The following is a 23753-nucleotide window of genomic DNA, read 5'->3' as shown; positions in this document are numbered from 1 at the left end:
ATTATAATCATTCATTTAATACAAATTTATTCATTATTTCTCTCTATAATACTCTCTATATAACATTAAATAGATTAGATTAAGATTACAAATTTTAAATTATATTTTGTTTATATATATCGAAATTAGTAAAGCATCAAGACTTTGACTCAAGATATAGAATTTTTGAAATCGTTTAATATATTTTGTTCTAAATTAAATGTTTTTTCCACATTTTTATACTTTTTATTACGATACATATAGAGCGCTTATACATACAGGTTTTCTGTACACTCATAAGTATACAGATATTATGATATATCTCCTCAGCAGAATTCATAACAGATTTCTCTCGTCATATATATTTTAGTGAGCAGCGTTGTTGCGTCGTCCGCGTCTTTTGCGACTACTGCCAGAAGGACGATTTGACGACGAGGCCCACTGCTCGTAGAAGCGTTCGGCCTCGAGCCATTCTTGATACTTGTACCACCATTCTTCCCACTTGATATAATCATCAAGAGTGAGATCGCGAAGGTAACCTCTAGCTTTATAGTAGTCGTAACGGACGCGCACGTCGTCCCAACCCTCGAAACCTCTCGGTCCTTGCGCCAGAAGCGACTCAGGGTAATGCCCAGGTGGTGGTGAATCGTATCCTAGACGCGCGATTCTCTCCTCACCTTCTATAACGACCTTCATCGCGTTTTCGCCGTCTTTCGTGATGCGCATATTTTCCATGTCCCTACGATCCACGCTCCACTGTGCCATTTTACCAAATCTGTAATGAAAAATGTACATAATCTATCGTTATTAATCTCGAAAAAAAAATAATGATGCGATGTATTTCAAATTTTTGTAATTTTATATTGTCGTACTATATGTATTGAGTAATATGCTTTCATGAAATACCGTTCAGATAATGTCATTCTTGGCGGCCCAACATGAGATGTAGTGGAGGAACTATCGCTATCGTCACTGGGCGAAGATTCCGGCGGAGGTCGCATCATTTGTGGTGCTCCATGACTCGTATGTGTTTTTTCCACTTTAACTGCTTTACGCATCTGCACAATTTTAATACAAGGATTCCTAATTCATATAATTTTGAAAGAAAAATGTCCCACTGTATAAAATTTTTAATACATTAGTTCAAAAAAGAACTAATCATATAATTCTTTATTTATTCTACATTGTATACTATAATACTATGTATATAGTATACAAATGTGTTTACACTAGAAATTCCTTCTTCATAAAATTTGCTCATTTTTATAAAAGCCTTTTTCAAGAAAGAAAAAAGGTAAACAATCATTTTACCAATGGGATGGGATCTGGTACTCGTGGATCCTCCGGCAATCTGCTATGATGTTTCTCTTTACGACGAATCTTGGCTTCTTTCTCCTTGAGAATCTTGTAATCCTTCTGATGACGCGGCGGTGGCTGCGGTGCCGGCGGTGGAGTACGCGGACGCGGTAGCGGCGGCGATCGCGGTCTGGCACGTGGCGGTAAAGCTCGCGAACTGGAAGCGACTTCTTTAGGATGCGTTCTGGCTCGTACCGGTGTGATCGATCGAGAACGCGAGCGGGACGGCGGCGCAACACGTCGTCGTTCTTTCGGTGAACAAACAGAACACGATCTATCGGAGCACGTGCTGCCTGTGCTGGGACTACGAGCGGTCGGTTGTCTACCTCTATTGTGTTCGCGGGAAGAACGTTCGCGTGGTGATCGTGGACTCCTCGCTCGAGGACTACGCGGACGCGGACTATGAGGACTGCGTGGTCGGGGACTTCTCGGGCTTCTGGGATGTCCTCTGCTGGGTTCGCCGCTGCCACCAGTACCACCAACGTATAACTCTTTGTATCCGCTGTGACGCCATCTATTCGGATCTCGTTCTTCTGCTTCCAGCAGCTTCTTATTCCAATAGCTTGATTGCGATTCGCGAGCTTTCCTCATCACATTGTCTATCTCTTTTCGTTTGCTGGAACTCTCACCGTGTGGTCTGGGTTGCGACACGCTCGTGTCCATTCGTAGCCTGCTTGAACTGCTGCCACCGCCATTGCCACCTCTTCTTCTGTCATAATCTCGAGACGACATTTCTAGTAACAGAAATTTATTTGTTTTATTATTTCATTTCATGTTGAATTATTTTGATATGTAATATCAAAATAAAATTTATTATCAAATTGAATCAAATATTGAAATGTATAACTAAGCATTTATATTTTGTAAAATGTAATATATTATTATGATATAATTATAATTTAGAATTTTGTCTTTACAGTTATTAATTAAATATACAAATGTACATTAAATAATCTTGGAAGCATTATATGTGAATAAAACGTGATATATTTATGATTTATCTTCTTAAAATAGGTGCAAATAAGAATAATAAGATAGAAAAATATAAATCTTGGAATATGTACTGGAAAATACTTGTGAAATTTATCTCAATTAAAATACTTTTATTTCTATAGTAAAATTAGTTTCGACCTTTAATATAGATCCTTTTCGTACATAAGTAAGCAATCAACCATTTATTATAGAGATGAAAGAAAACCAAGAATAGTATATTCAGAATATTTTCTAGCATATCTACCAATGCCTGTGTGTGTGTGTGTGTGTGTGTGTGTGTGTGTGAATTTGTATTTGTCTATTACATATATGATATATTATCATGGTATTATTATTTGGATCAATTCAAAATTTAGAATAAAATGGTTCAAGACCAAAATTTACCTTATGATAAAAATGCAAGATGGAAGACCAAAGGTACAGTGAAGAATATCTAATTAATCCAGACATAGAGCATGGTGCAGGTATCAATAATGTTAATCCTCCGTAGACAATACTGCAACCATAAGGATAATTCGCCAGCCGCAGCAAAAAACCAGGAGGAAGTACCAGAAGCACTCGTCCTTAGAATCCGACTGGCCTAAGTGAAAAATTCTACATGTCACAAATCTGGTACAAGCGTCGTCGAGTCGAGAGAAGATGTTATAAAGATAGCATTCTCTAATGTTTTCGGGGGATTTTTCTCACGTAAATCTCTGATTATCTCTTTTTTTTCCTCTCTCTCTCTCTCTACAGTTCAAATATATGGTACGTATGCGTCGTCCGCTGCAAAGCGGACACATCGCCGGACAATGCGATGCCTTACCATCGGCCACTCACCGCACGTCCAGAGATCCATGCGTGCCGCGAACGGAATTCCGCGCGCGGAATGGAACTCCGGAACAGATGGGTTTCCGAGGAACCCGTTATTATCGTGCGAGCGCGCGCGCGAGGGATCGTCAACGGCCTCGAGGAGGAACGGACCGATGGTGTCGCAATCGCGCGGTCGATCGCGTACTCGCGCCGAAAACGCGTCCTCCTCGGGCGAGGTAACGAGCTGCGTCGGCGACACTCGCGTCACGGCGGGTGTAGCGCGCCGCGCGCGCCCAATTTAGAATCGACATTTAGCCGATTTACGACTCGGCAAACGCGATTCACGCGCGAATGGAGAACAACGTCATCCTCGCGACGGGCATCGCGCGTTTCCCGTTTGCCCGTTACGGCGAAAACCGGGACACATCGCCTGATATCGCGGTCACTCGCGGCGCGACATGCTCTACTTTTATCTCTTCTATGGATATCTATCCCTAGTAGAGGGAGACAACACATTTTTCACTTTTTTTTTTCCTCTCAACTGCGTGGACGCGACGCCACACAGTTTCGCGTGTGTCGAAGTTCCCACGCGGGGGAACTTCGAAACGCGTTAAATCGGCGGTATCGCGCGCGCCCGAGACGACACCGAGGGGGGGCGTTTACCCGGGTAAACGCCAAATCGCCCGACATAGTCGCGGAATGCGTTCGAGAGAGAACAGCCCGAGGAGAGAGAGTAACCGGCATAAATAATGCGCGCGCTCCCGCATCTGCCCCCTTCGCTCCGACAATTCGTAAAAGCGAACGTTGATGGCGCCTTCTTTTCGCTCCCATTTCTCTCTCTCTCTCTCTCTCTCTCTCTCTCTCGTGCGTGTCCTCACTCTCTCTCTTTCTTTCCTGTCGCAGCTTGCTGCATACACACATTCGCGCACCAGATTTCCTCCCTCTCTCCTCTCTTTCTCTCTCCCTCTAGCATTAAATCTTACTTAATGCCGCCGTCACACAACTACTAGCGAATCGCGAAATTCGTACACGTCGAGATGTACGTTTTCTCACGGAAATTCGTTTGCGCGACACCAAAAATCAATCGCTCATCTAACGAGCTACGCGATCGACCAGAATAATTTTCTTTCTCTTTCTTTTTTTTTTTTGCCGGAAGGCCCACGTGTATCGCGGGACGAACGGACACTCACTTTTCTTAACGCGACGACCCGATAACTTGCATTTTCTGGCGCGTGTTCCGGCCAGATTCGTTCTCGCGTAAACGTCGAATATGTTCACAATGGACTTACTTGAGAGACGGTTTCTCTCCCGTCGCCCAACCATTGAACGTAAACACCGACATAGATAGACGAACTTGATACTGACTGCCGCGAAGACTGTGATTGGTCGAAACATTTTGTACGAATCCATTTGATTTTTAAATACAATAATAAAATCCGTCAAATTCGTATCATACTACGCATTGAAAATTGAAGATTAAAGATTAAAAATTGAAGTTTAACTAATCAGAACAAAATAGATTAAAATTTCTTTATTCTGATTGGTCAAAATTTAACCTTCAATCTTCAATCTCAATCTTCAATGCGTAATCTGAAACTATTTTATTTGACAAGTAGATTTTCGAACGCAACCTTGTGTTGCAAATTGACTCCAATTGTGCCTTCTTAAGCGGGGAACACACACTTTTGCATAAGTGCATAGCCATAAGCATAAAGAAATTGATTGGTCCACAAACATATGCCTAACGAAATGAACCAATCAATTTCCTTATTATACTTATGGCTGTGCGCTTATGCAAAAGTGTGTGTTCCCCGCTTTACAAAAAGCAAATTATACCAGATCTCGTGACTGTGTTTACGTCATTCAATTATAATACGTGAATAAATATTTATACTAATCATCAGAAAAATTACAAAAATGGTGATTGCTATCGGATTTGAAGGTAGCGCAAACAAATTGGGTGTAGGAATAATTCAGGATCAGCTAGTATTATCAAATGTGCGGCATACCTATATTACTCCACCGGGAGAAGGTAACCTCAAAATAATATTTTGTACATATATCATGCGTAAATTTGTAAACACTTGACATAATATATATGACGTAAGCATTTTGATTATTTATTGAACAAGATTTTACAAGAGTTTTAACATTTTTTGACACAGATTTGTATCGAGCCTGCTTTAGCCAATCTTTCTACCATTTATGTGATGTATGATTTTAAAACATTTTATTAGAAGAGTTAAAATATACATACAAAATTTTTGTATAAAATATATACATGCTTATATTTTAAATATCGACATAAAATGACAAATAAAATTCTTCTGTGAATTTTGTTGTTAATTAAACATTGTCTAAAGTAGGCTCAACATTCATAAAGATTATGAACAATTCTAATATAAATACAATAATGTGTAATTTAGACTTCTATTTATTAGGTTTCTTACCTCGAGAAACAGCACAACATCATAGAAAACATATATTAGATGTCTTGCAAAAAGCCTTAGATGATGCAAAGATTACTATGAAAGATGTAGATGTTGTTTGTTACACAAAAGGACCAGGAATGGGAGCACCATTGACAGTCGCTGCTTTAGTAGCTAGGACTGTTGCTCAGTTATACAATAAACCTATAGTTTCAGTCAATCACTGTATTGGTCATATCGAGATGGGACGTTTGATTACTGGTAGTGAAAATCCTACCGTTTTGTATGTTTCTGGTGGAAATACTCAAATTATTGCATATTCTCGACAAAGATACCGCATCTTTGGCGAGACAATCGACATAGCAGTAGGAAATTGTTTGGACAGATTTGCGAGGCTATTAAAACTTTCAAATGATCCTAGTCCTGGATATAACATAGAACAGTTAGCAAAAAAGTAAGCAAATTTTTATATTTGATTAATGTTTTGCTAGGATTTCATCTTGGAAATCCTTGATAAATATTAACCTTCAAGATCACACTTATGGGATCTTATATGCTGGATTCAATTAAAATTTTATGGGTGCGAAAAGGGGTGAGAAACTGGCACCGCTACCATATGTTGTGAAAGGGATGGATGTATCGTTCTCTGGTATCTTAAGTCATATAGAGGAACATTTATCTAAATGGCTCGATACAAAGGCATTTACTCCTGAAGATTTATGTTTTTCCTTGCAAGAAACTGTGTTTGCCATGCTCATCGAAATTACAGGTAACCATTTATTGGACGATTTTGCTCTTTTCTTGCTTAACATTAAATAATGTTGCAGAGCGCGCGATGGCGCATGTGAGATCGAACGAAGTGTTGATCGTGGGTGGCGTAGGATGCAATGAGAGACTACAGGAAATGATGAGCGTCATGTGTAAAGAAAGAAATGCAACTCTTCATGCGACGGATGAGCGATTCTGCATAGATAACGGCGTTATGATTGCAGTCGCTGGATTGCTCCAATATAAGTGCGAGGGTGGTACTCCTTGGACACAAACTACTTGCGTTCAGAGATACCGAACAGACGATGTACATGTTTCCTGGAGAGAATAAAATAATATTTTCAAGTAAGTTTTTCGTTGATATATTTAAATCACCTCTCAATTGATGTAAAACACATTCTAGAAATTTTGATTATGTTAAAGTTTTCACACTGGAATGCGTTTTATTTTAATCCTACTACTAAATAATAAAATTATCCTATAACAGAATAATAATTTCAGTTAGGATATTTATTACATATCAGATTATATATATAAAAATATTCATATATGTATATGCAATCAATGAAATGCATTTATTTTATCTGCAACCCCCATAATATTAATATGTTATCTTTCAAAAGTTTAAAAATATTAGGATTTATTTGTTGCAACTTTTAATTTGAATGTCTCTGATCATTTTTATATGGCATACATTATCGGTATTAAAAGAAAAGTATGGGGATTTTTAATAAGTGACAAAGATAAAAATGCTTAGAAGCTTACTCTTTTATTAAATTATCAAAAAAAAAAAAAAGTTTCAAATCTAAGAGCTTTGAATTTGAAGAATAATTGTTTCGTAATAATTTGATTTTTCTACATAGATTAAAATTCCTATCAATTTACTTTTTAACAAGGAAATTATATGTGACTTGTAGATTAGTCTTTTAGTAATTTATAACAAATGTTAGACGTCTTTTATATATGGATATATAAATCTACATACTATTAAATTCGCGAAAGTGATTATGCGAATGTGCAAAAATGCCATTAAGAATCGATCACTATATATTATTCGTGATGACCTCCATGCTGTCTCTAAAAATACCATCTCTCTCTCTCTCTCTCTCTCTCTCTCTCTCTCTCTCTCTCTTTCTCTCTCGGTGATGCCATCGTGTAGGCAACAACCAGTCGCATTATCTGGGAATGCAGTAACCTGATTTCGTGGCAGGCTGGATAGATTTCCTGTTGATCGGACAGCTTGATTTGCTTCGATATTGCAGCAGTTTCGGTCTTCTGTGGCCTTTAATCTTTTTTCCTACCGATTCGATATTGACCTCGTTTCGATATGATATCGATCTGACTATTAACTACACGTGGAACAGTTCTTCGGCGCATATACGATGCTTTATCGATTCGCTTCTCATGAAGAACGTTGGCGATGCGGAGGTCCAATCTCCTGGCTTCGTGTTGAAAATTCCGACTTTGTGAATTCCAATGATATTGCAGTGCGAGATCGCGCAAGCCAAAAAAGAAGGCCGGGGAGGGGAAAAGAGGGATGGAAGCATCGATCGGGCATGACACTCCCTATAAAACGTAGTACATAAACAAATTATCGATAAAATTTTAACGAAATTATAACACATATCGTTATTAGTAAAATATTTAATATAATATTAATTATTTATAAATAATTTAGAAGTAATAAAATCTCTCTTTCTTTTTCCATCTCTCTCTCTCTCTCTCTCCTTGTTTTTAATTTTACTTCTTCAGAACTTTTCTTACAGCTAAAGTTAATTTATCGATAAAAGTTAAGCGCGCGTTTCAAATTACTATGTAAAAAAATTAATAATTTATAGACATTTAATAATAATTTATTTTATTAAATCCACAAATTAATCTTATATTGTTATTTTGTAATTTATTAGACGACGATTAGAGGACGATGATTAATATCGAAAATATGTCCATTCTCGCGGTGACGCTGCGCCCAGAAGCGGCTATACGTCTTGCTGGCCATGCAGAGAAAGAGAGAAAGAGAGGGAGAGAGAGAGAGAGAGAGAGAGAAAGAGGAGTCGCCCGCACTTTAAAAGCACCGCTTCGTCACTGGAGCAGGGTGCGGGGACGACGCGCAACTCGGGGCGTACAGGATGGCTCGGGATAATCGCCAAGGCGCACCGCTGGCTCTGGCTCGCATCCAAGTAGTGCCTCTGTCGGCGCCAACGGCAGTTACAGTGGCACATAGAGAACTGTATCGTCAGCTCTAAACTATCAAAAGAGAGCGGGCGACTTCAGGCCGGTAGTAGTAACGTTGGTAATCGTGCTGGTAATCGTTCGAGTTTCTCGCGCGCGCGCTCACCTTCAACCCCCTTTTTTTTCTTTTTCCTTTTCTTCGCCGATCGCCGACCGATAACCAAATCGGTTAACAACTGACCTCTTCGTCTTCTCCATCTGATTATCTCTCGCGTCCGGTGTCCCGGCACGGGACGTCTCTTCTCAGAGCGCATCGCGCGCACCCTCGTATTCGTACCCCGACCGTAGCCACATTAGCGTTTAATCGATAGACGTGCGGGGCGTCGATCGCAGCGCCCGGTGTGGAACAAGTGGTAGTGCCAGTGCGGTCGTCGTCGCCGTCGCCGTCGTCATCGTCGTCGTCGTCATTGTTCGTCATCGTTATTGCCAAAGACAGGACATCGCGAGGCGATTTTGCCCGGTTGACGAGATGCGACATTTCAGCGCGACAAGAAGCAACGACGCGCCGTTTCTTCGGCCGAGCAGCGATCATGTTTAAAGTAGAAGCAAAAGAGAGGTGAGTAACGCGCCAAGAGATAACCGCGCGGAGACTGCTTTAGTTGCTGCTAGCTTGCTTCGCGCACGCCTCTCATCTATTTCCGTATAGTAGCCGCCGCGCGACGCGTATCACTGGCACAACACGCATCGTTGTCGTAGTCGTCGTCAACAAGAATGTTCCCGGATCCAGCAAGATCTAGACATCACGAGATTGTTCCCGTACGTCGTTCGCGCGCTCTCAGCTGGTCGCCCTTGGATCTGTCAAGCCGCGCGTAGTGCGGTTTCAGCGAGCCCCTTCAAATCCAAGATCCGCTTGTAATCCGGGTCAGTGATTCGCTTCCCGTTTCATTATTATAATCCTTGAATAAATGGAGACTTTTAATTAATTAGGAATTAACGTTAATTTTGAGACGATTTCAAATGAATAATAGCTCGCGGAAAACGATATTTTTAAAGGTAGCTTCTCTTAGTGATTTTGCTCCGACATATTTCAATAATTGATAGATTCTGGAAGATTTTTCTGTGGAAAATTTAATTAAATTTGATTTTAAAAGATGTAAAAAATATCTGTGCAAATTTCAGTAATAAATTTGCATACCACATTACAAAAATTGATTCGAAAAAATAATTTTGCCAACAGAAAAAGAAGAAACATTTATGAAAGGGATGAGAGATCTTTTGAAAGCAAGAGAGATTAGAATAGGCACATCAATGTGAACGCTCAATTCTAGAGATAAAATATTATTTTATATCTTATATCGTAAAAATACGCGCTGTTAATTGTATTATGAAAGAAATATGATTTTAGAGCAAGCCTTATCTCATGTTTCCGTAGTGTTGCCCCTTACTACTGTCTGACAGGTTCGGTCGTTACTCTACTGCCGCTCGTAAACTACCCTGTATCAAGCTTCGAGGTAAACCTATTCGACGCTCGTCAAGCAAACATATTCTTTTCTCTCGAAGTTGATAAGCGCCCTTCTATAACGTAGACTGCGAATGAATATCTATTTTTTCCCCACTAGTGAATTATCCTCGCGAATTGTCAACATTGTATTGATTCGATGCCAAGAATTTAAACGATGCAACCATGATGCAACCAATTGTTGCACTTGCAGTTAAATTTTTCGAATTCTCAGAGCTTTTTGTGTTTTCTTTGATATTTTAAAAGTTGCGAAATGGGGAACATTTTCACGATATTTACACAAGATTTTCGAAATGTTCGGAAATGTAACATGAGATCGTTTCCTTGGAATATGATTCCGTTATTGAAATAACTCTTCTCGAATTTTTATATTCTCTTTTTTATGAATATTTGCTCTTTTTTATGAATATTTATGAATATTATTATTATAATATTTTTTATGAATATTTGATACGTTGAAAATATTCTGCGAAAGACAAAAATATGTTAGACTTTTCTCTGAATATTTTCAAATATATTTATATTTGAAACCGTAATATATATTTTCAATATATATACAAGCAGAGAGAAAAATCTTCTCAAAAGAAGCTTCTTTCGAGAATTTTATTCACTAAGTATTCTTCGTTTTACCACTGAAGACTGAGAAAAATGAACAAATAATTTTGAGAAATAACATAATCAATAATCGCGGCATCGCGACGAATAAAGGTGCAAAATAAAGAGTCATAGAGAAATACTTTCTGAAACAATGTCGAGTTATCTTTAAGTTGTCAGAAATTTGATCGCATATCAAGCAATCGCCTTAATGATGCGATCCATCAATGATGACAAATTTCGCGAGTAATTGTCGAATATATTTCATAAACACGATTTACTCGACACCGCGAACACTCTTCGCCGTTTTGTAATGCCTCTTATTTCACATTTTCTCGCTATTCCATTAAGATTTATTTTGTGGAGATTTATTTTTCCAAATTTTCTTTTAATATAAATTTAAAATAGATGCAGTCACATTAAAAAATTCTATCTGTAATATAAGGATATAAATTGTATCGTTGATTTGTTCATAAATAATATCTTCTACATGTCAATAATCGTCAATATGATTATTAAATTCGGATATCTGATAGTGGAATATCACGGAATATTTATGGATATACAAGGCATTTAATTTAATAATTTTCCTTTGAACTTGCTTTTATCTTTTAGCTAACTGACGTTACTGACATTTGCCTGTATCAAGATTATTAGTGCGCAAAGAATATATATTTTTTTTTAATTTATAAAAAAATTATACTATAGAAAGTTTTGTTACAAATTTGAGTAGATATCTGTAATAATTATATACAGCGCAATCATTGGAGTGAGATTAATTATATATAATTATTTTTAATTGAGAATTTGAAAATAAGCATGAGAAAATTTACATTAAACATATTCATGACTGTAAGCAGTGTCAGTTCTGCTCTGGACCGAAAAGGTCAAAGATCAATAGTTATTCATCGCACAAATGCTTTCGGATGAAGTCGCGGAAGCGCGGAAACGGATGTTTCACGAAGTGTGCGCATACAGAAGTGAATTCCGACTATGTGTATATGTACTACTATGTATATATCGTATCAGAAAATGTCGCGTTTTCTCCTCTTCGGGGGTCAGGTCAAGTGTACATCCACTCCCTGGCTAGAGAGAGAAAAAGAGAGGGAGAAATGGGAGAGAAAGATCGATTCTCGTTTCTTCGCTCCCTATATATATATATATATATATATATATATATATATATATATATATATATATGAAAAAAAAACTCACTCTCTTTGAGAAATATCCTTTGGGAATGCCAGTTTCATATATCATATATATCATTATGTATATACATATATAAGTTATATAAGCTAGTAAGCATGCATTATATATTTGTATATATATACACGCGCGTTGGTTTTAGTAATGTAGTGATTATTAAATTATTAGTTTATTATTATTTCGTAGTATTATTTTATTGTATTGCAATATATTTATGTATGTGTTTGTATACATGAAATCTAAAAGATATATTTTTAAATAAAGAACTTTTCGATAGGAAAGAAAGGGAAAAAACTAAACTAAACGGAAGAAAGTTGGTTTGGTACATTTTATAGGCGGGTTTTGATTGCTTAGAGTAACGAATGCTGCGAGTATAATTGCAGATATGACGGGTGCAATGCTTTTAATAAAGTTATGATTTTGTGGGGGCCATGTGGTGAAATTATATCGATCATTTTTTTCGAGAGTTATTTGCCTTCGAAGAAACGCATAGAAACTAGTTGTACATTAGAAGTATTATTTAAGCTGTTTAATATTCAATTATCTATAACTTAAAAAGACTAATGTCAATCAATGATTAATATACATATTTGATTTCTATAATTAAGAACAGAGAGATAAAGAAAGAAAGATTGCAATGATAAATTCAGGATGAGGAAAGTTTATAAAAGCACTAAAATGACTTTGTTTACAGACTGTTTCAACAAGTATTATTGCTCATCTTCAACGGAAATACTCCACATCTGTAGCTTGAACAGATTTAAATACATTTCACATTTAGATTGTTCAATGCATCTAAAGATATCTAAAAAACATATCTGAGACAAATTTAAAATTGCATTTTGAAAAATTTTTTTGAAATTTTAGACAGAACTGTGTGTTATGTAACGCAAAAGATATAATTTATATTCTTTACACATGATGCCCACAACATATTTATGATGTCTCCGATGTATTTTTCAGATTATGATACGACAGAATCTGTCGACCGAGTCGACGGAAGGGGCTGGACCGATTTACGGATGAAGCTGAAGAGGAACACCGTGGACGAGGAGGAGGAGGACGAAGAAGAAGAAGAAAGAAAAAGAAAACGAGAAAGACGCCGCTTATCAGATATCAGATAGACAAAAGAAAACATCGGCGTCGAGAGCAACGCGAAGGATCGCTTTGCGATCGCGCTGGTGGTCAACGATTTGAACCCGCCGTCGCTCGGCGCGTCCGATGCTGAACGAGAGACGGCTCGACGACGAGGACAACACACTGGCGGACGGGGAACGTAATGGTAGCGCCGTGGTCACCGGCCCGGCGCTCTCATCGTCGTCGCCGTCGTGTGCGGTGCCCTACATCAGCACCGACCAGGGCTACGTGTTCGAGGGTGGCGGCACGACGATGTTGCAGCAGCCCGGTGCAGCCGGTCGCGCGAACACCGACTGCACCGGTGGCGGAGGAGGTCTTGGGTTCAGCGTGTCGACAGGAGTTAAATCGGGGGTTGGGTTGGTTGGCGGGATAGGATACGGTGGAGGTAGTGCCGGAGGAGCCGCGGGAATTGCAGGAATGGGTGGAGGAGGAGCAGTAGGGGGAGGGAGTGGTGGAGGAAGCGCGAACAAGGAAGTCCGTTACGCTCCGTTTTCGTCGTCTGTAGGAACGGTCGGTACCGCGGCGCCGGTAAATCTGCCGTCTCTACCACCACCGCCACCGCCGCCGCCACCGCCGCCGCCGCCACCGCTACCGCCGCCCCTGCCGTTGCAGATGCAGCAGCAACGTGCTTTCTCGAGGTCGATGACGTCCCTGCCGCCGGAGCCGTTCATGATCATGCGATCGAAGGCGCTGAACCGGCGTGTCTCGATCAACGTTGGCGGCGTGAAGCACGAGGTGCTTTGGCGCACCCTCGAGCGATTGCCGCACACGCGCCTAGGTCGACTACGGGATTGCAATACCCACGAGGCGATCACTGAGCTCTGCGACGATTATTCCTTAATCGACAATGAGTACTTCTTTGATCGGCATCCCAAGTCTTTTAGCTCAATCCTTAACTTTTATCGCACCGGCAAGCTCCACCTGGTAGACGAGATGTGCGTGTTGGCGTTCAGCGACGATCTCGCGTACTGGGGCGTTGACGAGCTCTATCTCGAAAGCTGTTGTCAGCACAAGTATCATCAACGTAAAGAGCACGTGCACGAGGAGATGCGCAAAGAGGCGGAGTCGCTCCGACAGCGCGAGGAGGAGGAATTTGGCGAGGGAAAATGTGCCCAATATCAGAAGTGGCTGTGGGATCTTCTCGAGAAACCAACCACGTCCATCGCGGCAAGGGTAAGTCGTATCAAAACCAAATCACGCGCGCGCGCGCAAGGATGAAACGCAACACAGAAGTCATGAAACGTCGCGCATCGTTGCCTTCTTTGTCACGTGTAACGAGTAAAATATATACAATCTATATAATACATATCCCTGAAAAAAGAAAAAGTAATATAAACATATATTTTGAATTAGTAGAAAATTATTTTTCCTTTATTAAAATTCTTAAACTACAAATATTTTCCAAACTCTATTAATATTCACTCGCACATATAAATAACTAATATATTTAAATATTTTTTGTTACATAATTTTTATGGTATTCATTTTAAAGAAAAAGTTTATTTTGTAATTTAATTGCTATAGATGACTATCCACATGAATAATTTATAAGAAGGACACATGTGAATACCAGATTCAATTTATTGAAGAATTATCATCTTCAATTTTGTAACGGAACACTCTGTAGAATCGCGATTCGTTATCGGGAAACGATTGTTGAATTTGAGCCAAGAGGTCGAGTTGTCACAACAAGGACATTAATCGACATTGATCAATTTAATCTATTTTAGTCTAACCCGTTTCTCTTTTTAAAATGTTTTTAACACGAGAAGCTTGTGACGAAAATATGTTAGAGAAATTATACATGACAATTTGAGAGTTTAGCAGGTGATTATATTTAAACAATGATCTCTTTAATAAGGTCGCTGTTTTCAGGACACACTTCATTGTCATGTTTTCGTGCTATTTTCTGGCTCGTTTTCATAGCTAGATTCTAACTACGATGTTGGGAAGTTACCAAAACGAAATTATATTTGTTTGTTACTTGTATACAGTTTCTTGGATTGATCATGTGTTTTAATAATTTCAAAAAAATTAAGTTAACCGATAAGTTAAGTTGTACTAAAAGTTGCATTGCCAGCGATGTGACGGATTCTTGTCATGAAAAAATCACGTTTATATTATTTAATATCTTTAGCAGTTTACTTATGATCAATATTTATATTTGGAAATATATATGCATGGCTTTGTGTTGAGTCTTTTTTTCTCTTCATATTTATATAAATGTCTTTTTCTTTTAAATATTTTATTTGGACCTTTGTAATATTAATAATAATATATATCTGCAGAATATGTGTGTGAAATGCGCGCATTTTTATCATACAAAAGAGCAGCATTGACAAAACGGGACAATTTAAAAAATAATTATTTTGTTAGAAAAATAAATATTATTATGGCAAATAAATTAAAAAATATTTAATTTTTGTGTTTTTCTGAAAATTAAATATTTTAAAATATGTCAGTTGGGATATTTTAAACTCTATCTATGTTCTTGTTTATAAAAAGAACGCTGATTCTTATTAATAATGTTTTTATCTAGTCTTAAATAATATACAATTATACAATTAAAAATCTAATATATGTAAGTACAATATACGATGGCGCAGCAAAAAGGGAAAATTGAACTAATCGATATCATAACCGACTCTTTTGATCATTAAATTTCGCATTTAACAAACTTGATAACGTGACCTTTTCATTATGGCAAACGATTCGCGATGTTTCCGTTCTTATATCAAATAAAATTTTCCTTATGTCTGTTCCTTATGTCTCGGTAAGATATGCGCGTCGGCAATTATTGTCGTAATCTCTCCTCGTCTAATCGGACCTTCATATCAGACTATTTTTTTATGGACGTATCGCAAAATTAAGATATTAGGGATTGATAATGTCATTGAACAGCACGCATAATTTTGCACAAATTTGAAGCGCCTTGATTGCAAATCGATTTCTATGACATGATCATGAAATTACACCTGAACTCTTTCGTTTATTACAAACACTTTTTAATTAACTTTCATTTGTATTAATCCACTTAATGATATATCCACACTTGCAGTTCTTTACCGGAGCCTTAATTCGAGCAAAGGTATTATTAAATCGATATTACAGCATCGATTCAACGTAGCTCGTATTATATAGGCAAACAGATTAGAAAGAAGATATGACTTCGAGTTCATATCATCGTCTTAATATTAGATCATTTTGCAAGACGCGCTCGATCGACAGATCGACAGATCGCAGACAATTTTACTGACTCTCTGACAACATATATTTTTTCTCGCGAAAAAGAAGCAACTATTTAATGCTGCATAATTTTATTATGATTAGACTCATTTTTTAGAATATTAAGACACGTGAGTATTAACACAATTAAAAACAATATTACTATTTAAATTACTATATCTTTATTGGAAAAACTTATATCTAATATTGATCACTTATATTTGTATATGTGTATGTGTGATGTAATTTTCTATTTATGGTTACTAACAATAAATGATTATACTGACACACAAAGAAATAATACGTGTTTGAAGCTCAGATCAGATTGTTAATAATTACAACTTTTTTGAAAGATATAACGTACTACTTTATATAAGTATTTTTTATTTAAAAGGCAGTCGAGTTGAAAATTTATTCTTCCAATTTATTTCTTTTATTATTGCAAGCCCTGATATGATATGAGATGATGTATCATTTCGATTGCATCGTTTTTGTTAAGAAAAATAAATTAAAATTATTATAAGAATGTTGGTAAAAAATGGTAAATGCAATAATTTAAAAAAATTATTTGAGAATAATTTCTAAATAGTAACATTGTCAAATCGAATTTGCGTGAGTCGATTGAGCGTAACTGACATAATTCATAAATCAAATCGTAATTTTAGATAATTTTCCATTTCGATATTAGTTTCGGAGTATTGATTAACATCATAGATAGCGTTGTACTTTGGCATTAACATATCTAGACAATTTAACATAAATTTAAATATATAACATGTCTGCTCTTACATTTTAGTGTATGAGTAAGTATGTGCATACGATATCGTAGATTTTGGCACATAATTTCCTGGCGTTAATGTCGATTTCTGTAATGTGTATTTTATTTCTAGGTGGTGTTGCCCAACATATTGTATTAATCTGTCTCTATCTCTTTTCCCTCTTATTGCAATCCAGCTTTGAACCAATTTTCATATTGTGCCCCAAGCATAATCGTCATGCCGTGTAATCGGCCATCGATGATAATGGGAGTGTTTTATACGCGATTACCAGGTATCACGTTGATTCTTTCTTGACACCGCTCCCTAGGCGTCAATAATGATTTCGCTACCAGCGATTTCAATTCGACACCACAATTATAGTATATGTATACGTATATACGCACGCGTGCCTTATGTGCACTTATATAAAGACATAAGTCATATAATTTATTTATTTATTTTTGTATTATTTATATAGTACATACAAATTTATATGATAGACAAATTCATATATCGAAATATAAAAATTTGCATACAGGGTGTATCAGATTTGCCGCAATTATTTTTATAATAAAATATTCTAATGAGTAAAGCAAGAAAAAAAATAGTTTTTTTTTATTAAAAATAGCAATTGTAAATTTCTAAAATTTTTTATATTTTTGGTTAATTCCAAATGGATTTTCTCTCAAAGAAAAATTAATTTAAATTTTTTTATTTGTTAAAAAATTTAATGCAGATCGAAAAAGAGCAATAAATTATAGGCTTTCTTTAAATTTGTCATATATATATATAAACAGATTAATTTCGAATTTGTCAAAAAGTAGATGACAGAAAAGTGACTCTGAGACACCCATTATAATTATTATTAACGAATTATTAACGAATAGAAATGTCTTAAGAATGTGATATAACTAAAGAGACATATCATATTGTATTATTAATGTCAATCTTATGTACCTATATCGAGTTCGATGTCGATAATCGTGTGACACTTTACGCCAGTATATGACAAATATGAATTAAACAGCATACTAGAATTGCGTACTTTCTCAGTTATGGAAATTTTAAATGCCAAAATAAAAAATGCCTCTTGTTTTAACATCAAAATATCGAGTCTTTACAAGTAATAAAGGAATGAAAAGATTTTCATGAACCATAATACAAATAGACAAGAAAAATCTTTTTTATTTAATTCTATTTATCTTATTCTTATAATACAAGATTTTAATTTTTATCTTTATCACAAGGACATGGTTGGAAATCAAAAAATTATAGTAAAAAAGAATATTATCTAATTATATTTTTATCGAGGAAAATATATGGAATTCTAAGTTTTCTTCTTCTCCGTTCAATTATTTATTATTAAAAAATAAAGTACCTAGAATAACTTGTAGTATATTAGCTTAAATAACATTTGTGCTGATGGCGTAAAGATAAGGATTCTGTTCCACACGTCGCGCCGAGAATCGATTACGGACTCGATAATCAATCTCATCGTTTATGAAAGAATCTTCTTGACAGTAACAAGCCACACTTTATCTCATGAACGTATTATCTTCGATATATACACACCACAAACAATACACATTGCACACACTATTGCTCTGAGATGAGATGTTTTATGCGGGGTTTTCACATTGCTCCTATTCCCTCTTAACTCTTAAAAGATACAAGGATTCCCGAGAAAAATTTTAATGTTAATCCCTTGTTCTCTTTCTCCTTTCCTCAAAATACATTTAGATTACTCCAAGATTATCCCCCAAGTCGCCTGGTTCGAACAATGTCGGCGTCCCAACATCTTGAAGTGGCTCCCGAACCATTCGGTTTTTGTTGCCCTTATCTCGCTGCTTGCCCGTATGATAACGGCTGCAGCACAATGCTTCCGTAAGACACACACACACACACGCACACATCGCATCGCATCGGTGCACCAGTTTTTATCGAGACACGATTCTCTCTATTTTCTCGAGGCCCTTTCTCGGCTTTTGTCTCCAAACGTGTTCCCTTTAACGGACTTATTAATATTACAGAAACTATCGATCTAACGAGTATATTTAGAGTATGTAAGAGGTCATAACACTATAATACAATTGCCGACGAGTATACCCTTCAGCCGTGATCCGCTGGTCTCTTGAGAATATTGTAAAATGTCGCGACAATGTATAGTACTTGCGCATAGATTTGCAAATACCGATCGTTTTAATCGTTACAAGTCGAGTAGATTAAATCGGCTGAACGAACAAGCGACCGGCGAATAATAAACGAGAATAGCAGTGGTCATTATATAATATTTACAGTACATCAATATTTGGAAATAAAATAACGGAATCATGCAACTCGAAGTAATAGTAAAATAAATTGTCTTGTGCTTAACGCTTTTTATCAGATTTTTTATATATTTATAATTAAATTTTATTAGGCGAGTTTTAAAAATTATAATTTGCAAAAACTTATTTATATATTTATAAACAAAGGAATGGAAAGATTCATTATGTTGGAAATGCATCATATTAAGATAAATGTGTGATTGCAAAATATATTGCAATTAAAATGAATTATTGAATTGAATAATCATAAATTGGCGAAGCCAAATTTACACATATTAGATTTTAGATATATTGTACGTAACACATATTTTTATGTATTAAGTCTATCATATGTATACATATCATATGTACATATACATATACTTATTTAAAGAGTCATTCAAATATTAACATTATGTATGCATCAAATTAAAGACCAATTTTTCAGATACAAAATTGTTTGCAAAATACTTGGTAACTTGATCATTTGTGGATATTTGTACATATCTTCGTACTACATTAAATGATCATATATTGGTGAATATGTCAAAACTTCCATTATTTTCTGCATGCGGCTGGTGCAATTATTTGATGACTAATAAAAGCTATCGCCGTTTGTCGCAATATTTTTAAAATAGCTAATTAACGTATATTATCTTCTTTGATCAGTGGTTTACACTTTAATAAGCTATTCACACGCATTCGTTAAAATTACTATAGCATTTTCCTGCGTTTTTAATGCATTGACTATAAGCCCAATTTTTTTTCAAAAGACCAAATCTTATTCGCGCATTATATGTCTTGATGTGTGGATTCCTTGTTTAAAATTGCATGACTGTAATACAGGATAATAAATACAGAATAATAAAATTAATTAATGTAACAATAAATTATTATAATTACATATACAAAATTAATTACACACACACACACACACACACACACACACACACACATATATATATATATATATATATATATATATATATATATATATAATTATGCTATTAAATTATTATTATAATACTGATATTTTATTACTCTATATTTCGACTCTTTTACTTACTATTGTTATATAAAGAATTTATACATCTTGATATACTGCGCGCATTTTAATCTATATTACGTATAACGAGTGAAATGATTAAAAGCGTAATAAATTTTACAGAGACGATCTGCAAATTATTCGTTTTGCGGCTGAACGATATACTTGTTCGAACAATAATTGTAATTACATCATAGGCTTGTACTTCTGGGGGAGCCGCAGCACTTTAATTTAAATAATATGTATGAACTTACGATTTTTGTCCGCCTTTCTTGTCCGCTTACTTTTCTCAATCTATCTCGGCTTCTTCTATCCATACAATATCGTTGTAATAAACGAGAAAAAACAACTCGCACGAACTCGCTTTATCACACAATACTAACGGATTCCATTCCGCACACAGAGTACATTGCACGCACTTGCTTCACACGATCTTGTCGCCACCATTAGCACATATATACACTTTACATGCATACACATACGCACTTTATTGTACATTTCTTTCAGAAACATTGATTTTAATACGACATCTCCATCATTCAAAATTTTCTAAATAATGTATGTTATTCCTTTTGCGATGATATGTTGAGACGGATCTGACAATCTTTTCTGACAATTCTTAATTTTTTAAATATTTGACAGAATCGATAACTACAGTGTTGATAAATTATTTCCTAGAATTTTCATAAAGTTTGCCAAATAGTAAAAATTATTTTTTATCTGTCTTGAATAATATTATTAATATTAACATTAAAAGAACATATTTAATGACGATAATCATTACTGAAATCAATGTTGGATCGCAAAGGGTTAAAATAGATTTTTCTCCCTTTGCTTTTTTTTTAATCTTTGCTTACAAGACTGTACATTCGGGGCAAATCTGATAAATTAAATGATCCTTTTCTCATTCACAAAAGTAGCATGATTTTTCAGGATTTTTCGATATGAATTATATTAAACAATGTGTGTTCATAAAAATTAATTGCATAAAAATGTACATATTATTTTTATATGTTTTTATAGAGTACTTTTGACATGATTTAAATATGATTTTAAATGTTTGTTAATAATAATTCTTTTTCTTCAAAAAGAATATTAAAGAATACAGAATCAAATATAATAGTACCTTTTTTTTACTTGAACAGATGGTTTTTGTCAAAATTTTGTGAAATCTTTATTACGACAATGACATACGGCATAGTATAATAATAATTGAAAAGTAAATTTTGGATTTTACATAAAAATTTATCTTTTTTATCTACTTTTTATAAAATATTTTTATATAATATGTTTTTTTTATATAGATCTGAGTTTTTAAATCTTTTATCTAATCTAACGTCTAATATTATTATTTCTTCATATTCATTATACTATCTTTCAAGAGAATATAAAGTCACATAAGCAGTTGTAATAATATAAAGCTGATTAAGATGATAAAGCTGATTGATCTTTGATTTGCCCCCGAATATACGCACTCCCCTTATTTACTTGCGATTTAAATATTGCAAAGCTCTTTTTTTATCTTATGTTGAATAATCTCATGATTTCGCTGAATCCTCAAATAGGCGAATTGATTTCGCATTGTAGCGATTGCACTGGCATAAAAGTAGAGTGGTAATAGGGAAGGGGGTGTGAAAACGGGAGGGGCGGGGAAAATATTACTAAAGTTGGTGACTCCTTGGAAAACAAGAGACATGGGATTCAGGTCGAACAAGGGAGCGGGGTTTTGAAGGGACATACAGCTGTATTTTTATATGCTGGCCACCGAAACAATACAATGAAACTTGTGTGAGTCGAGCGACGTCGGGCAGACTGCGTTTAAACGACGAGACCCGATAAACCAAGTTGTGTTGCGTCATACACTTTTACGATCCATTCCCTGTTACCAAATCGATTGTCCAGTTTCGCAGAAGCATCAGCGTGATATTACGTTTCTTCTTTACGTTTTGTGGTGGTTATCGCTTCATCAGGATTTGCTTCCTCGATGGCTCCTCTCTCTTTCTTTTTCTCTGTGTTGGTTTTGCGAAGAACCTTCTATTGCAAGAATCCTTCAAAGTCAATTAGCCGCACTCATTTATCGTGCTATTTCTTCCAAACGTGCAGGGAAGCGCAAATTTGTATTTGGAGCTAAATAATATCCGGCAAATAATATTTCCTTAATGATGTTAGGTGTTAATTGAGCAGCAATATTATTCATCAGCAAGCTTAAATTTTTTAGGAAATATCGTAGTGGCTTTGACTAATGTTTTTATACAAAATAGAATTATGGGATGTAGAAAAAAATGGCGCGTTAATTATTATAGCGTTCAATATATTCATGTAAAAATTATGCATACATGTTGTACGTAAATATAATGTACAACAAAAATATTCGATCAGAGAATTGCTTTCTGTGTATCGCTATATAGTGTATTGCTTGCTTTACTGTATAAATACACAGTGTAATATATATATCAAAAAATTATATATATAAATATATATATATTAATATACATACATATACATACATATACATATATATATATATATATATATATATATATATATATATATCTGCTTCTACTGCTGCAAAATACGTTTTATCGTATCTCCATTAGCTTCGTATTTTATTGTATTATACTCTTTCGCGCAGTGAGAGCTTTTAATTTTTTTTTCATCACAATTATCGCTTGCCAAATATTCAGCGTTGACTGAATTTTTATCGCGTCTTTCTTTCTATGTATCTATCATCTATATAGAATCGAATATATATTTTTCTTTTATATTTACAATGTTTTCTTCGACCACGTTCTATGGTATCGTGGTTTAAAAAAAAAAAATCTATAATTGATATTGACAATGTTGAGATTTTAGGGAATAATTGAATTATTTCATATGTCTTAGCAATCGTGTCTATTGTTCACGATAATAGCTCGTACCTTTTGATCGTAGAGGCTAGAATGTAAGCGAGTTATTTATTACTCTCCAGTCTGTTTTATGGTAGCCGATAAGGATAGCATAGTTATGTATATGAGGTTTTTTTTTTTAAATAAAAGATAATATTGCAAGAGCGAGTATGCGAAATCGAAAAGAAAATTCTTTATTATTTTTTTTTCGACGAACATTTGTCAAAATATTGTACTAAAGATTGGGTGAATATGTGACATAGCATTTAATACTTTTTTTTGTAACATTCGAGATTTTAATTGAAGTTTAACGATATTTTGAACGATATTTTGAAACTGTTCGTCGGAGGAAAAAATGATAAGACTTTTCGACTCGCTTGGATCCATGAATACGCTATTGCAATAATATTTGAACTTTTAATACTGTGTGTATACGTAAGAGATTCGATAATAAAGGTACGGGCGTTGTGATTATACGTGATCTGTGTGTACAACCTCGAAATTACGAGCATGTATTATTACAGAGGAGAGGAATAGTAACTATGCATGGGCTTGTTATTTTCCATCCAGTGGAATTTGGCAAGCC

At 35.5% G+C, this 23753-nt stretch overlaps 3 protein-coding genes and 1 long non-coding RNA gene across 12 annotated transcripts in view; 2 read left to right on the top strand and 2 right to left on the bottom strand.

Moving 5' to 3' along the window:
* Nucleotides 1–157: 157 nt before the first annotated feature.
* Nucleotides 158–4487, bottom strand: LOC126859474 (serine/arginine repetitive matrix protein 1). Of its 4 annotated transcripts, none has more exons than XM_050610804.1 (5): nucleotides 4410–4487; nucleotides 2713–2908; nucleotides 1291–2069; nucleotides 886–1037; nucleotides 158–754 (listed from the first exon to the last, which is right to left on the bottom strand). In XM_050610804.1, exons 3-5 carry the CDS (start codon nucleotides 2065–2067, stop codon nucleotides 346–348), a joined length of 1338 nt encoding a protein of 445 aa, XP_050466761.1. In that variant the 5' UTR covers nucleotides 2068–2069; nucleotides 2713–2908; nucleotides 4410–4487; the 3' UTR covers nucleotides 158–345. The 4 variants fall into 4 exon arrangements, with proteins under 4 accessions (XP_050466761.1, XP_050466758.1, XP_050466759.1 ...); XM_050610801.1 differs by having other exon boundaries at nucleotides 4311–4452; XM_050610802.1 differs by having other exon boundaries at nucleotides 3134–4442.
* A 334-nt stretch (nucleotides 4488–4821) lies between these two features.
* LOC126859477 (probable tRNA N6-adenosine threonylcarbamoyltransferase) lies at nucleotides 4822–12914 on the top strand. 3 transcript variants are annotated; one of them, XM_050610807.1, is made up of 5 exons: nucleotides 4822–5152; nucleotides 5562–6003; nucleotides 6140–6318; nucleotides 6377–6662; nucleotides 12775–12914. In XM_050610807.1, the coding sequence occupies exons 1-4, from the start codon at nucleotides 5038–5040 to the stop codon at nucleotides 6646–6648; spliced, it is 1008 nt and encodes a 335-aa protein (XP_050466764.1). In that variant the 5' UTR covers nucleotides 4822–5037; the 3' UTR covers nucleotides 6649–6662; nucleotides 12775–12914. The 3 variants fall into 3 exon arrangements, with proteins under 3 accessions (XP_050466764.1, XP_050466763.1, XP_050466765.1); XM_050610806.1 differs by lacking the exon at nucleotides 12775–12914 and adding an exon at nucleotides 8225–8354; XM_050610808.1 differs by lacking the exon at nucleotides 12775–12914 and having other exon boundaries at nucleotides 6377–6666.
* Nucleotides 6497–8509, bottom strand: LOC126859486 (uncharacterized). Its single transcript, XR_007688822.1, has 3 exons — nucleotides 8382–8509; nucleotides 7513–7883; nucleotides 6497–6635 (listed from the first exon to the last, which is right to left on the bottom strand). It is a non-coding gene; the product is annotated as an uncharacterized LOC126859486 (long non-coding RNA).
* A 113-nt stretch (nucleotides 12915–13027) lies between the features above and the next one.
* LOC126859468 (potassium voltage-gated channel protein Shab) overlaps nucleotides 13028–23753 on the top strand; it is a 44386-nt gene continuing 33660 nt past the window's right edge. For all 4 annotated transcript variants that reach the window (XM_050610785.1, XM_050610784.1, XM_050610787.1 and 1 more), the window contains exon 1: nucleotides 13028–14121. In XM_050610785.1, coding sequence (XP_050466742.1) covers nucleotides 13033–14121 — 1089 coding nt within the window. In that variant the 5' untranslated portion in view covers nucleotides 13028–13032. The remainder of the gene's footprint in view (nucleotides 14122–23753) is intronic.

This window comes from Cataglyphis hispanica, chromosome 3 (assembly GCF_021464435.1).
Source record: "Cataglyphis hispanica isolate Lineage 1 chromosome 3, ULB_Chis1_1.0, whole genome shotgun sequence".
Taxonomy (NCBI): domain Eukaryota; kingdom Metazoa; phylum Arthropoda; class Insecta; order Hymenoptera; family Formicidae; genus Cataglyphis; species Cataglyphis hispanica.
Note: the sequence above shows the minus strand (reverse complement) of the source record. Positions and strands in the feature narration are given on the sequence as shown.

Bases quoted from the DNA above. Each gene is read 5' to 3' on its own strand.
- LOC126859477 (XM_050610807.1), top strand. From the start codon at position 5,038: ATGGTGATTGCTATCGGATTTGAAGGTAGCGCAAACAAATTGGGTGTA. The intron at 6,004-6,139 runs GTAAGCAAATTT...GGGTGCGAAAAG, and splicing joins ATAGAACAGTTAGCAAAAAA to GGGTGAGAAACTGGCACCGC. The intron at 6,319-6,376 runs GTAACCATTTAT...ATAATGTTGCAG, and splicing joins CATGCTCATCGAAATTACAG to AGCGCGCGATGGCGCATGTG.
- LOC126859474 (XM_050610804.1), bottom strand. From the start codon at position 2,067: ATGTCGTCTCGAGATTATGACAGAAGAAGAGGTGGCAATGGCGGTGGC. The intron at 1,038-1,290 runs GTAAAATGATTG...AAAATTGTGCAG, and splicing joins TACCAGATCCCATCCCATTG to ATGCGTAAAGCAGTTAAAGT. The intron at 755-885 runs GTATTTCATGAA...TTTTCATTACAG, and splicing joins AGAATGACATTATCTGAACG to ATTTGGTAAAATGGCACAGT.